The sequence below is a fragment of the Bos indicus genome, chromosome 26 (assembly GCF_029378745.1).
Source record: "Bos indicus isolate NIAB-ARS_2022 breed Sahiwal x Tharparkar chromosome 26, NIAB-ARS_B.indTharparkar_mat_pri_1.0, whole genome shotgun sequence".
In the NCBI taxonomy this organism is placed as follows: domain Eukaryota; kingdom Metazoa; phylum Chordata; class Mammalia; order Artiodactyla; family Bovidae; genus Bos; species Bos indicus.
In genome coordinates, this window is record NC_091785.1 from 18,475,300 (window position 1) to 18,489,392 (window position 14,093).

Sequence of the window (14,093 nt, forward strand, 5' to 3'; positions counted from 1 at the left end):
TCAGAAAGGAGGTTAAGAGATTTGACTTAAGAGCCATGAGTTCAGATTCTGTTCTACCACCCCCGATTCCTACCTCTCCCAGTGTCAACAGTGAAGGGCCATCTTGTTAAAGGTCCCTGGCAGAGATCTGCATGAATGGGGCGGTTTCCTCCTCTACCTTGCTTTGTCAGGGCCTGTAGACGTTCAGGTCCTTTGGTCCAGTCACCAGTCTAACTTCATTCCAGGCCATGCTGCAGATGCAGAAGACAGTTGCATCGGGTGAGACCTCACCATCTTGGCCTTATGCCCTCATCTTACAGAAGACAGAAGGTTCTAAAAAGAGCAGCCATTTACCATTGGTTATCTGTGCCTCTCTTAACGCAATTCCTATTAACTTATGTGAAGGTCTCAGCCCCAAACCTGTTTGCAGGCTCTTTCAGGATGTCTGAAACCTTGCATCATCCCAGATCCCTAGCGCCTTGCATGTATGTGGCTGGCCTGCAAGAAAACTCTGTGAGAATGGTGATGCTGCAGGGTTGAGGTATTTATTGGGTCAAGGTTCTTAAGGCTTAAATTCTCAAGGCTCTTAAGAATTTAATAAATCCAACATGGGAGAAAATGCCGTCAAAAACATCTTGTGGAGGTAGTACACCACATGACTGGACGCCCTGATTAAGGACAGCAGGAGAACCTAGAGCCAGAGTGCCTAGGTTCAAACCCCAGCTCCTTATTAAAAGGTGGTGACTTCAGCAAATCACTTAATCTCCTGGACCTCAGTGTCTTCATTTATAAAATGGAGAAAATAGTGCCTACATCATAACGAATAAAGCCGTGACGTAACGAACAGTACCTGGTACATGTGTCAAGTCCCAACCCCCGTAATGATAATAGCAGAGACAGATCATTTGGAAGGTGTGTGGAGGTGGCCTTCTAGAAGGCGTTCAGGAAAAGGGACTTAAAAAATACGGAAGCAAAAGAGGTGGCAATGATCACAGTGGAGATCAAGGGGTGTCTTAAGTGTTAGGACATGTGGAGGACATTGAAGAGACAAACAGGGGCCTGCTGAAAGAAGAAGGCGCAGTGGTGATAAGAATCAACAGTTATCATTTCTTCAGCCCTTAAGTGTTCCAGACATCTCAGGTCCTCATTACACTTAGCAGTACTGTTTTATAAATGAGAGAAGAAAAATGCAGAGCTGTCACTTACCTGGTATGACACACATGGCGAGCAGCAGGGCTGAGTCAAACTGAGTCACTGAGCACTAGCCTTCCCCTGCAGCCCATGTGGGAAATGCTGGGCAGGACAGGTGCCCCTGGGGCGAGTTAGCAGAGCTGGGCTGTACCAAGTAAGGCTTTCTTGGGGGAAGGGGGCCCATGCCAGGGGAAGATGGGATGGACAGCAGGGGATCCAGGAGGGCCACTTTCATGAATTGAACTCTGCCTGCTCAAACCACACCAACTACCAAGGACATTGCTATAAAACCCTATTGTCAGAATTCTCTAGGCCACAGCTCAAGACTGGGTCAAGTCTCAAAGATGAAAATAGTGAGGCTCTGTCTATACCCTCCCCATTCTTCAAACACAAAAAATTCAGAAAACTCACCTTCCTCCACCCTCTTTCAGGTACAGCAAATCACTTGGCCTCTGTCCTCCCTCCAGCCTAGAAAGTTTCTGGACTATGTTTTGATTCCACAAAAGGAGTTGAAAGCCCACCTAGCATGTTTTCTAAAACCTGGACTGAATTTTTGTGTCTTGTGGATTATCGACCCAGAAGCACTCTTGGACTGCAGCTCCACCAGTCTCCACCTCCCACCTCGACCCCCCCAAGGGCCTCTCCATTATAACTTCATTAGGAAAGGTGTCACCTATGTGCTTTTCTTTCCCCCCGCCTTCCACCAAAAAGCCAAACCATGCTCCAAAACAAAAACCCAATTTATTCAGCAGACATTTTAATTAAGAAATCCTAGAAATCAGGACCACCACAATTTCAGACACTCCGGTGCGAAGTGTACGTCAACAGCTACATCTGAAGGATGAGCAAGCCATTGAATCTTTTTTAAAAAAGTTAGTTTAGCTCCCTTAAAGTTTGGAGGTGGCACCTTATTTAAAGCGCCCTCAAGTTTCCTAAGTTTCATATGGGTAAAGCCAGCAGTTTCTCCTCTTGGAGAGTCACATTTAAAACACGGTTTCTGTCACTCACAAAAAGCTGGTGCCTAGAGGAAACAGAGAGGCGAGGACCCTCAGAGACTCAGGCTCATGGCTCCACGGAGGGCCAAAATAGAGCAGACAAACAGCCAGGGTCTCATCCATGCAGTGCACATCAGAAAGGGTGGAAGAAGAAAGGCCAGGCAGGAGGACAGGAGAGACTCAAGGATTGTTTATGACTGTCTCTGAGAAAACTCAGGGCATGGCTAAGAGTGGCCTCGCAGGAGGAGTTCTGGATAGAAAGAAAGCACGGAAAAAAAACAAGTAATTCTCCTTACATCTGTATGTCCGCTCCAAGAGGTAGCAAAGCATAAACAGGACTCTTCTTGGAACAAAAGAAAAGACAGACACAGGGGTGAGTTAGCTTTCCCAGGAACCCCACAGTCTTCCACCTACAGCACACCATGACCTTGAATCACAGGTGGCAAGGTCAAGGCATTTAAAAGTCCACATCCAAGTCGACCCACCTTCAAAATTCTCCACCTCCCTGCCCCAGACAACTGGAGTTCCCATCTCCCACGTCAGTCAGTCACCGGATGAGGATGGGAGAGTAAGGGGGCTGGCATCCCAACCCACCCACCCACCACCAAGCTTTTACATTCTTTTCTCTGGAATTTCTTTGCACAGCGATTGTAGCACCATTTTCACTAAGCTCCTCCACCGGAAAATAAAGAAAATGTATTCGAGTCATCAGTTTTCAAGTATTGTTATAAAGCCCTCACGATTCTCGCCCCTTGAAGCCGAATCTTTAAACAATCCTAGCACACGACATCCCCAAGGGTTAAGTCAGGTACAAGTTGATGCAAATAGCTGCCATAGTCTCCCAGTTTTGTCCCAGGTCCCTGGGGCCGGGGTTAATTCTCACGCGACACGAACGCGCCCAGGCCCGCGTATTTCTCCATGCTCAAGTTTTCTCCGACAGCCTCGCCGGGGCCACTAACTTCTCGGCTTGAGGTCTCTCCCCACGCGCCTCCTTGCAGTCTAGGCGATCGCTCCAAAAACGGCAACGGCGGCTTCAGCTCAAGGTTGGGGTAAGTAGGACGCCGTAGGGTCCGCGCAGCAGCTTCTTTTCCTTCCTCCAGGGGCCCTGGGTCAGTGCAAAGCGCCGGAGGGTTGAAGGGAGACAGGATCCGGTCGGCTGCGGCTGGCCCCCGGTCCGGCGGGACCCGCGGGGCCTGTGGCTGCCACCGCGGCGACTGCTCGCTGGAGCCTCCGCACGGCCTCCTTGATGAGGTTCCCCGAGAGCACCAACTGCTGCAGAAGCCGGTGCGGGTCGTCGTCGTTGGCGCGCGCCCCAGCTGGGGGCCATCGTCGCTGTGGCAAGCGGCGGGAGGTGACAGCGCCCCGCAGCCATCCTCGCCGGCACGGCCCGGGTAATGTACTGGCTCCAGTGGCGAGCTCCGCCACAAAGTAGGGCGCAGCCCGGCCCCGCACGCGGCCGCGGTCCCCGAGGGCGCAGCGCAAGGCCCCCGAGGGCGCCGGGCCCCCAGCCTCGACCGACACGGCCGGTAGAAGCAGCGGCTGCGCTGGGGCCCGGGCCTTGTCCGCTCTCACCGCCGCCGGGGGCCGCGGGGGCTGCAGTGGCGGCCCCGGGGGCGCACACGCGGAGGCAGGGCGGTCCTGCGCCGCGTCCAGCTGCAGCGTCTCGCCTATCTGGGCCACCAGCCGGTCTACCTCAACCGAGCCGCCCACAGTCACCGACTGTTCCAGCAGTAGGATGCTGTCCTCCTCCTCCTCCTCTTCCTCGCCGGCTTCCTCTTCCTCCTCCCTCCGGCACGGCATGGCCCCCCGCGCCGGCACCCGGAGCTGTGCGGGAGTCGCTGGCGGCTCGGCTGTCCCGGGGGCTCGGTGTGCCGTGGCGGAGCCGGGCGCGGTGCTGAGGCCAAAGCCGAGGCCGAGGAGGTAACCGGAGCCCGCCAGGCACTCACGCCGCGCGCCTGCAGCCGCGCGAGCCGGAATCCTACTGGCTCGGGTTGATTTGTAAACAATGGGTGACGTCGCCGCCGGGCCCTACCACCGCGCCGGGGAGGGGGGGAAACGCGAGGAGGCGGCCCGGCGCGAGCAGTCGCGGGAAGGGCAGGGACGCAGCCGGAGCCTTCTTGTGTCTGCGCTCGGTGTCTGCCTAGGAGGGGATTCCGGAAGTGGGGAGAACTTCGTACTTCCCCGGCCCGATCAGCAGCACAAGAAAATGAAGACTCTTGAGGCGGCCTGTATTGGATTCTCCCACTCACGGACACACCTACCCACACACCCAAGCCCTCCTCCTCGGACGCTTCCTCCCTCCCCACGTGTCAGCACGGCTAGGGCCTGCCCTGCTCCACCCCCGCGCTCCCGCAGTCACCCGAACCCGGAGTGGTGGGGGAGGGGCGGGCCCTGCGATCAGCCGGCTCGGAAAGGGTGGGGCTGGGGAAATTGGGGCTAGGGAGGGCGACGTCGCATTGGCGGGCCTAATCGACCTGAGGTGGGGTCTGTGAGCTTACCCCCTCCGCCCAGGCTTCCGGCCCTCAGGCACAGCGCTAGAGAAAGACGCACCAGCGTGTGGCTAAAGAACTGACTTTGTTCATTAAAAAAAAAAAAAAAAGATTTAAATAGAAATATAGGGCAATAGAAAAAAAAAACTCTAATCATAGAACTCAAACATGGTTTACATATTAGAATTTTTCTTTTCCAGCCTTTTTCTATTAAAAGTGTTATGCAAACAGCCATTCGTATACGTTATTCACTTTCCCACTAGCATTACACCATAAACGGTGTTCGTGTTATTGCTTGCGCTTTAACATTTAATGATTACGTAAGTTTCTATTAAATGACTGTGCCATGAATTATTAAACAACTCTTTTAACGTTTGCTGTTTACCTTCTTTCACTGTTGTAAATAAGTATGTGATTAACATTTTTGTGCGCAGAAATTTTTTGTGTGTTGATTCTCTCCTAAGAACATATTGCCAGGAATGGAAATTCAGGTCAAAGGATATGGATATTTTAAGGTTTCTGATAAATGTACCAAATTGCTTTCCTTCCAACAGTTGGGTAAATTTATTCTCCCGTCATTCATGTTGTAAGCATATGGTATTCACCGTGCCTTTACGAGTATTATAGTTACTTTTTTTCTGGTTTTGTAAGTGATATGGATAACTTATTTCTGTATTTATTTGATCTTACTTAGGTAGAGGAGTTTTCTAAATGTTAACCAACGTACTTCTTTTTGGGGGGAATAGTTGTCTCATAAGTTTTTCCTATTGAGTTTTTTTTTTTTTTTTTTTTTTGTATTTGCATAACTCCTCTACGTACCAGAAACTAACTCTTCTCTTTCATATTTTGCTGTGACTCTTTCTTCCGTTTTTGTTGGCCCTGTGCAGTTTTTTACTTTTCACTAAAACTTAAACTTTTAAAATAGTCATATCTATATAAAGTCCCTTCCTTTGAAACTTTTACTACAATGCTAAATTTAGAGTCTGGCCTCCAGAAAGTTATTAAATATTCAGTTCTGTTTTCCTGAGATTTTCCTAGTGTCTTGATTTTTTTCAAATCCATCTGGATTAATTTTGGTTACTAGTGTGGGGAGATAATATGATGCCACACCCTCCCACCCGGAGGCTGCAGGCACAGCTGAATACAGGCAGGGCTATATTTCTTCACTGGGCCAGAGGTGTTTGGGTACTATAGATACAAGCTCTTCCCTGATAAGCTCCCAGCTGCTGGGTAAGCTGAAGGCTGTAAGGTTGGGGGTGACTGGGAATATTATGATCAGTTGAAAAAAAGACCTGAAATTCCTGCCACCTCTGGGTGTGTGGCTTCTGGCAAATCAGTTTACAAGTGAAAACACTTCTAAAATGGAAAAAAAAAATAATCCTGGCCCTGCCTCCCCCTGAGGATTGCTTTCAGGATCAAATGAGATAATGGGAACAGGCTTTGTCAGGCATTACCAAAGTAATGTGGGATTAGGTCCAGTGGTTTACTAACAGAGGTCTGGTTTAACTCCAGCCATTCCCTCAGGGTAACAGCTAATACATTCACGTAAAATTTCCCCCCTTGCAGCCCACTAAGTAAAATGTACCCCCAAGGCATTACTTCCTTGAACTTGACTGGTCCCTGAATTCTGCCTTCTGCTTATGGGACCTAGGATTGCTTGAAGTCAGTCCAAAGCCTCCCAAATCCCAAGCTGTGACCCCACAACTAGTTCTGCAGGTTTTGGTGACAGATCCTTTCCCAACGTGCAGACTTCCTCCTGCATCTCTGTGGAGGGCTCTTCATATACTTTATGGATGCAAACTGAAAGCCGTTGTCCCCAGAGAGAGAGGAGTCTCATTTTCATTCTGATGACACTTACTAGAGAGAATTTCAAGGGGAATGAAAATTAGGGGAGGTCTTATGGATTTCAGCAGAGTTAAATGGTAAATTTTTTTCCTTCCTCTCTGTAAGATGATGCCTGCCTGTAAGTAGAGAAAAGCAGTTTTATGCTCCATTGACTTTAAACATTAATGGAGCTGGTGTAGCTATTGTCTCTAACCCAGCATCCCTGGAAGTCGTTTTTTGTCTTCTTGTCAGGGTAATTCCCACAGTGCTCTTAGTACTATAGGAAATAGAGCTGAGATGGCATTCTTTTAAAAATCTTCCCTTTGTAATGTTGCTTTTGTGTGGAGATTGCTATGTAAATATGCCGGGACTCGGATATTATACTATTCATTATAGAGAGGAATTCATTACTGGAGACCAACTCCATTTTCCTGGGGGCACTTCTCTGGAGAGCTCTGAGAGAGGAAAGTGCGATGCTGGATCAGTGGGAGGCAGAGAAATGCCCTGGATTAGGAATCAAAATACAAGATGCTAGAGAGACTCAGATGCAATTAAAAGTAATGAGAGGGTATCAGAAAGGGAAACGATGAGAGCTGTGTGCCTGGCACGCTGGCCGTCTGCCTGGAAAGAGACATGGAGGGTATTCAGCATCACCCGTGGAAGGACACAGAATTCAAGGATTTTCTGCATTTGTTTAGACTGCATTGAAATTCTTCACAAGGAGTTTGCTTTCCACATGGACTTTGTTTTCAGTCGTCTGCACTCAGAGACGCCAGCAGGGATGAAGAGAGAGGGACTATAGGCTTGGAATCCCACCTGCATCCAGCCACTTCATCCTTCTGTGCCTCAGATTGTGAATCTGTAAAACGGAGGGTGATCCCTTCTTTACAAAATTGTTACATTACATAAGAATGTGTATGGGAAAACTCATCGCATGACCCTGGGGGTGATATTGGAATGAAGCTCTGAGAAGCAGAAATAGTTTTAGAGATGTTTAAGCCTAAAAAAAGCAAGTTCTGTGCTGTGGTCCATTAATGGATGACTAGTTAAACAGTGTAGCCACACAATGGAATATTACTCAGCCGTAAGAAGAAAGGAAGTGATGATGTGCTACATTATGCTCAAAAACATTACTCGAAGTGAGAGAAGCCAGAAACACAAGGTGGTGTATTGGGATTCCACTTACAGGAAATATCCAGAAGAGGTAAACCCACAGAGGCAGAAAGCAGGTTGGTGGCTGCTTAGGCCTGGGGCAAGACTGCTAAAGGGTGCGAGGTTACCTTTTGGAGTGCTGAAAAGATTTTGGAACTTGATAGTAGAGGTTGCACAACTCTGTGGGTATATTCAACGTCACTGAATTGTATACTTCGAAATAGCTAATTTTATGTTATGTGCACATCACCTCAATAAGACAAAGTCTGTGTTGTATCTGGTACTTGATCTAGTTCTTTCTCTGTAATTGTAACCGCAGCCTACTAGCGGATGTGAAGTTATCTCGTCTTCACCATCCTTCCAGTGCAGGCCACAGATCTTTTTCAACTTTGAAGTCCATTGAAAATGCCAAATCAGCTGATTCCCTCACTCCTGCTGTGTGATTTTCTGACGGAGGTAAACAGGGTCATTGACTTCCTTTGGCAAGCAAGCAGAAACTAGTCCAGAGGCAGCCAGGGGACCCCGCTAGTCCTGATGAATATCTTCAGTCATCTTTTCCATCCTGTCTTCTCTGTGCTAAGGGCATAGGTTGGTGTAGGTTGCAATTATTTTTAATAAAATGTCTACCTAGGTAATCATGATTAGAAATTGCCTTGGGCAAAACCATCGGCTCAGATAGCAGATCAGTGATTGCCAAAGGTTAAGTTGGTAGAGGGAAGGCTGTGACTACAAAAGCGAGCACGGGGGAATTTTGGGGGCCGATGGAACTGCTCAATGTCCTAATTGCAGTAATGGTTACACACATCTGCACAGATCTTAGAACTGTACACCAAAATAGCAAAACAAACTGTAAACACACATACCATATATTAATTATGGTGGTGGTTGCATGGGTATATATATACTTGTCAAAATTCAATGGACAGGGACTTCCCTGGTCATCCAGTTATTAAGACTCTGAGTTTCCACTGCAAGGGCCACAGGTTCAATCCTGGTAGGGGAACTAAGATTCCCACATGCCGTGGTGTGGGGAAAAAAAAGAAACCCAGTGGACTTTTTAAATGAGTGAATTAATTATATTATAGGGCTTCACTGATGGCTCAGCAGTAAAGAATCCACCTACAATGCAGGGGACACAGGAGGCCAAGGTTTGATCCCTGGGTTTGGAAAATCCCCTGGAAAAGGAAATGGTAACCCATTCCAGTATTCTTGCCTGGAAAATCCCATAGACAGAGGAGCCCGGCTGGATACAGTCCTTAGGATTACAAAGAGTTGGACACAACTGAGCGACAGCATGTACGCACACACAATTATACCACAATAAAATTGATTTTCAAAAATTTGCCTTGGGACATGAAAGACATGCCCTGTACATTCTCTGTAAATCACATATGGGGAAGTAGGAAAGATGATGGTTGGGCTGCTGGTTGCGTGAGAGACCAGCAGGGAGTGGGGTGAGGGAGATCCTGGCAGGGTCACCACAGCCTGGAGCTCAGCAGGCTGTGACTTCCCTTCATTCCATCACCCAGCACATCGAAGGGTACCTGCATAGTGTCCTTACAGAGCCTAACACCCTGTGGTGGGAAAAATAATGGCCCTTCAAAAATGTCCACGATCTGAGCTCTGGAGCTTGTGAATATGTTATCTTACATGGCAAAAGGGACTCTGCAGATGGGATTAAGGGACTCTTGAATTGGGCAGTTTATCCTGGATTGTCCAGATGGGCCCAATGTAATCACAAGAGGATGACGGGACTTCCCTGGTGGTCCAGTGGTTAGACCAAGAATCTGCCTGCCAATGCAGGGGACATGGGTTTGATCTTTGGTCCAGGAAGATTCTACCTGTCATGGGGCAACTAAGCCCATGAGCCACAACTACTGAACCCAAGTGCCCTAGAGCTCGTGCTCCATAACAGGAGAAGCCGCTGTCGTGGGACGCCTGAGCACTTCAACTAGAGAGTAGCCCCTGCTCACTGCAACTAGAGAATGTCCATGCCCAGCTACCATCAATGAAAAAGAATTTTTTTAAAAGAAGAGGGAAGCAGGTGGGTCAGAGAAGATGTGATGGTAGAATTAAAGGTAGAATGTTGTGATTGCTTTGAAGATGGAAGGGGCCATGGGCCAAGGAATGTAGGCAGCCCCTAGAAGCTGGAAAAGGAGAGGAGACAGTTCCTCCCCTACAACCTCCGGAAAAGAACACAGCCCTGCTGACACCTTGACTTTAACCCAGTAAGACCCACTTCAGGCTCCTGACCTCTGCTGCTGCTGCTAAGTTGCTTCAGTCGTGTCCGACTCTGTGTGACCCCATAGACGGCAGCCCACCAGGCTCCCCCGTCCCTGGGATTCTCCAGGCAAGAACACTGGAGTGGGTTGCCATTTCCTTCTCCAATGCATGAAAGTGAAAAGTGAAAGTGAAGTCTCTCAGTCATGTCTGACTCTTCGAGACTCCATGGACTGCAGGCTACCAGGCTCCTCCATCCATGGGATTTTCAACAGTAAGATAATAAGTGTGTGTTGTTTTAAGCTTCTAAATTTATGGTAATTTGTTAAGAAACAATAGGAAACCAATGCACAGTCTAATGCAGAAAAATGTATAAATAAACAATTATTGTATCCTACCTTAAACATGGGTCATAAAAGGATTGAGTACCAAGTGTGATGGTTCAATCAAGGAGCCATTCAACCCACTCAATGAGTTAGGAATTACTTTCTACAAAAGTGACCCAGACTGATGCCTCAAGGATGCTGTTGCAGCATGTTCACAAAAACCCATTCCTTCTTCCCTGGGAATACAGCTAGAATATGTTTTCCAAACTCGCTTGCAGCTAACTGTGGCCACGTGGCTGAGTTCTAGTCAGTGAAACCTGAGCAGAAACAATGCGTGCTGATCCATAAAAACCTCTTCAGGTGCTCATCCAATGCTCTTTCCCACTGTACTCACAGCGGTGTCAATGCCCAGGGCAATCTTGGAAGCCACACGTGGAAAATGGCAACCCCGCCCCCAACCTGATCACCCAACATATAGGAACACCAAATGTTTAGCTTTTCATGAGAACTTGAAAACCACTTTTTGTGTTAAGTGCTGAAAAGTTTGAGATTTGTGACAGCATCCAGCATAACACTAAGTAACAGGGATGGGGAAGGGTTAACAGGGAAGAGAGAAGAGAAGAGAGTAGCACCTCTAAGCAACTTGAAAAAGCTCAAATATGGCTGGGCCAGTGTCTAGAGGAGGCACAAAATGGGGTATGTGAAGGATGGGGTGCAGTTTGAGCTGCAGAGGTAAGCACTGGGTGGGTTGTGAGCACAGGTGGGCCACGAGACCTGATTTGCATTTTAAAAAGAGCAATCTGGTAAATTCCCTGGTAGTTCAGAGATTAGCACTCGGCACTGCTGCGGCCCTGGTGGTGGAACCATGCCATGCAGCACAACTAAAATAAATAAATGCATACACGTATACAAAAAATAAAAATAAGAAATAAAAGGAGCAATCTGCCTATAGGTGCCAGGGCCCAGAGGAAGTAAACCCCAAAGAAGTAAATATAAAAGCCAGATGCCAGTTTGGGATGATGGTGAAATGGAGGCCTCCCTGCTCAAGGAAGCACTCTGTGATCTGATCGTGCACAGCTCAGATGAGCTTCCAACAAGCCACAACCAGGCTGGGTTCCCATCCCTGTCCTGCAGGCCAGGCCAAGCATTTCACCATCTTACAGAATTTGTCCTATAGAGGGAAATTCACTTCTAGTAGGCCATTCTGGATTTTTCTGCCGGAGCAGCTTTACATCTAGCATCTTGAGGTGAGGGAAGAGACTGGTGAGTTCAGCATCTGGACTCACCTGTAGACCTCGACACACAGGTGCGCTGAAGCCTTCTCTTTCCTGTTTCAGACTCCTGCAGGCAGACAGCAGACCGCCTCGGAGTCAGTGCTGGTCTCCGCAGAAAAACCGCACAACTTCGTGTGGGAAAACAAGCCCATTTGGAAATGCAGACTTGAGGATGTTGTCTAAATTCCTTCTTGCCCATTGCAGGCCTGTGTCCCTAGGTCTAGTGAGCTGTCCAGGGACCACGGTCTGTCTGGTCCTGACCAACGTTAGAGGGGGCACCTAGCTGGGAGTGGGGTGACTTGGGTTCTTCTTCAGTAGCTGGATGCTGGGGACAGCAGTTCCAGCTCCGGGCCTCATGGTTCCATTTGTAAAGCCAGGGGTTGGACTCAATTCCTAAAAGCTCCCTTGGTTCTGGGATGCTGGGCAAGCAGCTGGGCTATGATATCCAAGCTTGTAATTTCTAACCCCTCCTCATGGTCCTCTAGCAAAATTAGGATGGCTAGCAGCTAGTGCCGGAAAAGCTGACAAGGGCTCTGGGAGACTTCGTGCTTTTTACTCTGTTTCCAGTTGTGTAAAATGAACTTAATAAAATCATCTAATTTAGGAGCTACTCTAAACAGGGAGGGAGGAGCCATCTGCACCCAGTGCTCAGCTTGCCGGCTCCAAGTAAACCACGGCCCCACCCTCTTAATCCAGGCCCCAGGAATGCACACTTTTAGAAATCTATTGGCCTTGATTTGAAGGGGCTCATTTTTTTCTCTCTTCTACTATGTGGTTTTAATATTTTCTTTTCTAGCAGTCTCACTGTATCTTTGGCTTTTATTATATAAATTTGTGAATGCAAATGGACTCTACATTTAAACAAATAAAAATTGCTCCCCAAAACAACAAACAAACCTTACAAGATTAAATTAGATAAGAATTTAGGAGTGGAAGGGAGGCTTCAGAGGGAGGGGATATATGTGCACAAATTGCTGATTCACATTGTTGTATAGCAGAAACAAATACAATGTTGTAAAGCAGTTATGCTCCAATTAAAAATAAAGCTATTGGATCTTTCAGCAGCAAAAAAAAAAAAAAAGAAAAGAATTTAGGTAATAATTCCTAACATGTATTTGTAGCTATTACTGTGCCATATACTGGGCTTAATGCTTTATGCATAGACTTTATTTTATCCTCAGAACTAATGTGTGAGTTAGATATGATTATCTCTGAGGGTATTATCTCTAGGGAAACAGGCCAGAGAAGTAAAGGAAACAGCCTAGGGCTTTACAACTAGGAAGTGGGGGCCTAGCCTTTGGGTGAACCACCACCCCAGTTTGCCTGAGACTCTGTTTTAGCACTGAAAATCTGCTGTCCTAGGAAACCACCTTCATCTCATGCCAACCAGGACAGCTGGTCGCGGTAACTCAGTGGTCCTCATGGGGGGCAACATTGCTCCTCACAGACATTCTGCAGTGGCTGTTATGTTAATAGTAATTAGTATTATTTGTATCACTATTACTACCACATATAATTTTTTAACTTCTCACCCTTCCTCTCCTTACCACCACAATATCCTGACAAAAGTACAATATTATCCACTCCACCAAACCCCTTCCCATACTTGCAGAAAGAGGAAGGCATTGATTGGGAGTACCCAAGGTAAAAGGCACGTACTTTTAATTTTTGTTTTTTTTTTTACTCTTTTTACAGCTTTTAACCAGAGCCCACTTTTCTGGCTCAGCCAGAACTTGGATGAGAGCTCTGAGTCTGCCCCATCCTATGCAGCCTTCGATCAGGAGAAAAAGCTTGGCTGAAGAGAAGAGCAAAGTCAGCCGAATGCATTGGTGAGTAACCCCCCTCTCCCTCCTCCCCCCCTCCCTCCTCCCCCCCTCCCTCCTCCCCCCCTCCTCCCCTTCCCTCCCCCCTCCCTCTGAGCTGTTGCTGCTATTCGGTGCATCCCTCCATTAATCCTTGTGAATCCTTAAAGGAGACTTTCTTATTTTCTTTTCTGAACAATGAAAGTACATTGTAAATAAAATCGCTTCAAAACATGGTTGAGTCATGGTTTCCACACAAAGGGAAAACCCTCTAAAAGGTAAACGGACCAATCAAACGTAAGGCAGGAACTTCAAGGGCCAGGGGTCCTTAAGTAGTGGCCCCTGTCCTATAGAAGTGGCTCTAAGCCTCAAAAAGTTAAACAGAAATACCATATGATCCAGCAATTCCATTTCTGGGTATATACCCTAAATTGAAAGAATTGAAAGCACCACATTCATAGCAGCAGTATTCTCAACAGCCAAAAAATGGAAGCAACCCGAATGTCCATCCAGATTTATGAATAGATAAACAAAAGTGATACAGCTATACAATGTATCATTCCTCCTTAAAAAGGAAGGGAATTCTGACACATACGACAATGTGGATGAAACTTGAGGACATTATGCTAAGTGAAACAAGTCACAAAAGAATAAATATTTCATGATTCCAGTCATATGAACTATCTAAAGAAGCCAAATTCATAGGGACAAAAAGTATAACGGTGGCTTCCAGAGACTGGGGGGAGAAGGGAAATGGGAGTTAACAGATACGGAGTTCCAGATTGAGATGATGAAAAATTTCTGGAGATGAATGGTGCTGATAAATGTTGCATAACAATGT

At 47.3% G+C, this 14,093-nt stretch overlaps 1 protein-coding gene across 1 annotated transcript; it reads right to left on the reverse strand.

Moving 5' to 3' along the window:
• Positions 1 to 1,892: 1,892 nt before the first annotated feature.
• FRAT2 (FRAT regulator of WNT signaling pathway 2) lies at positions 1,893 to 4,295 on the reverse strand. The gene has a single exon (XM_019953176.2). It carries the CDS (start codon positions 3,963 to 3,965, stop codon positions 3,276 to 3,278), a length of 690 nt encoding a protein of 229 aa, XP_019808735.2. The 5' UTR covers positions 3,966 to 4,295; the 3' UTR covers positions 1,893 to 3,275.
• Positions 4,296 to 14,093: the final 9,798 nt, after the last annotated feature.

Coding starts and splice junctions, on each gene's coding strand:
- FRAT2 (XM_019953176.2), bottom strand. CDS start 3,965: ATGCCGTGCCGGAGGGAGGAGGAAGAGGAAGCCGGCGAGGAAGAGGAG.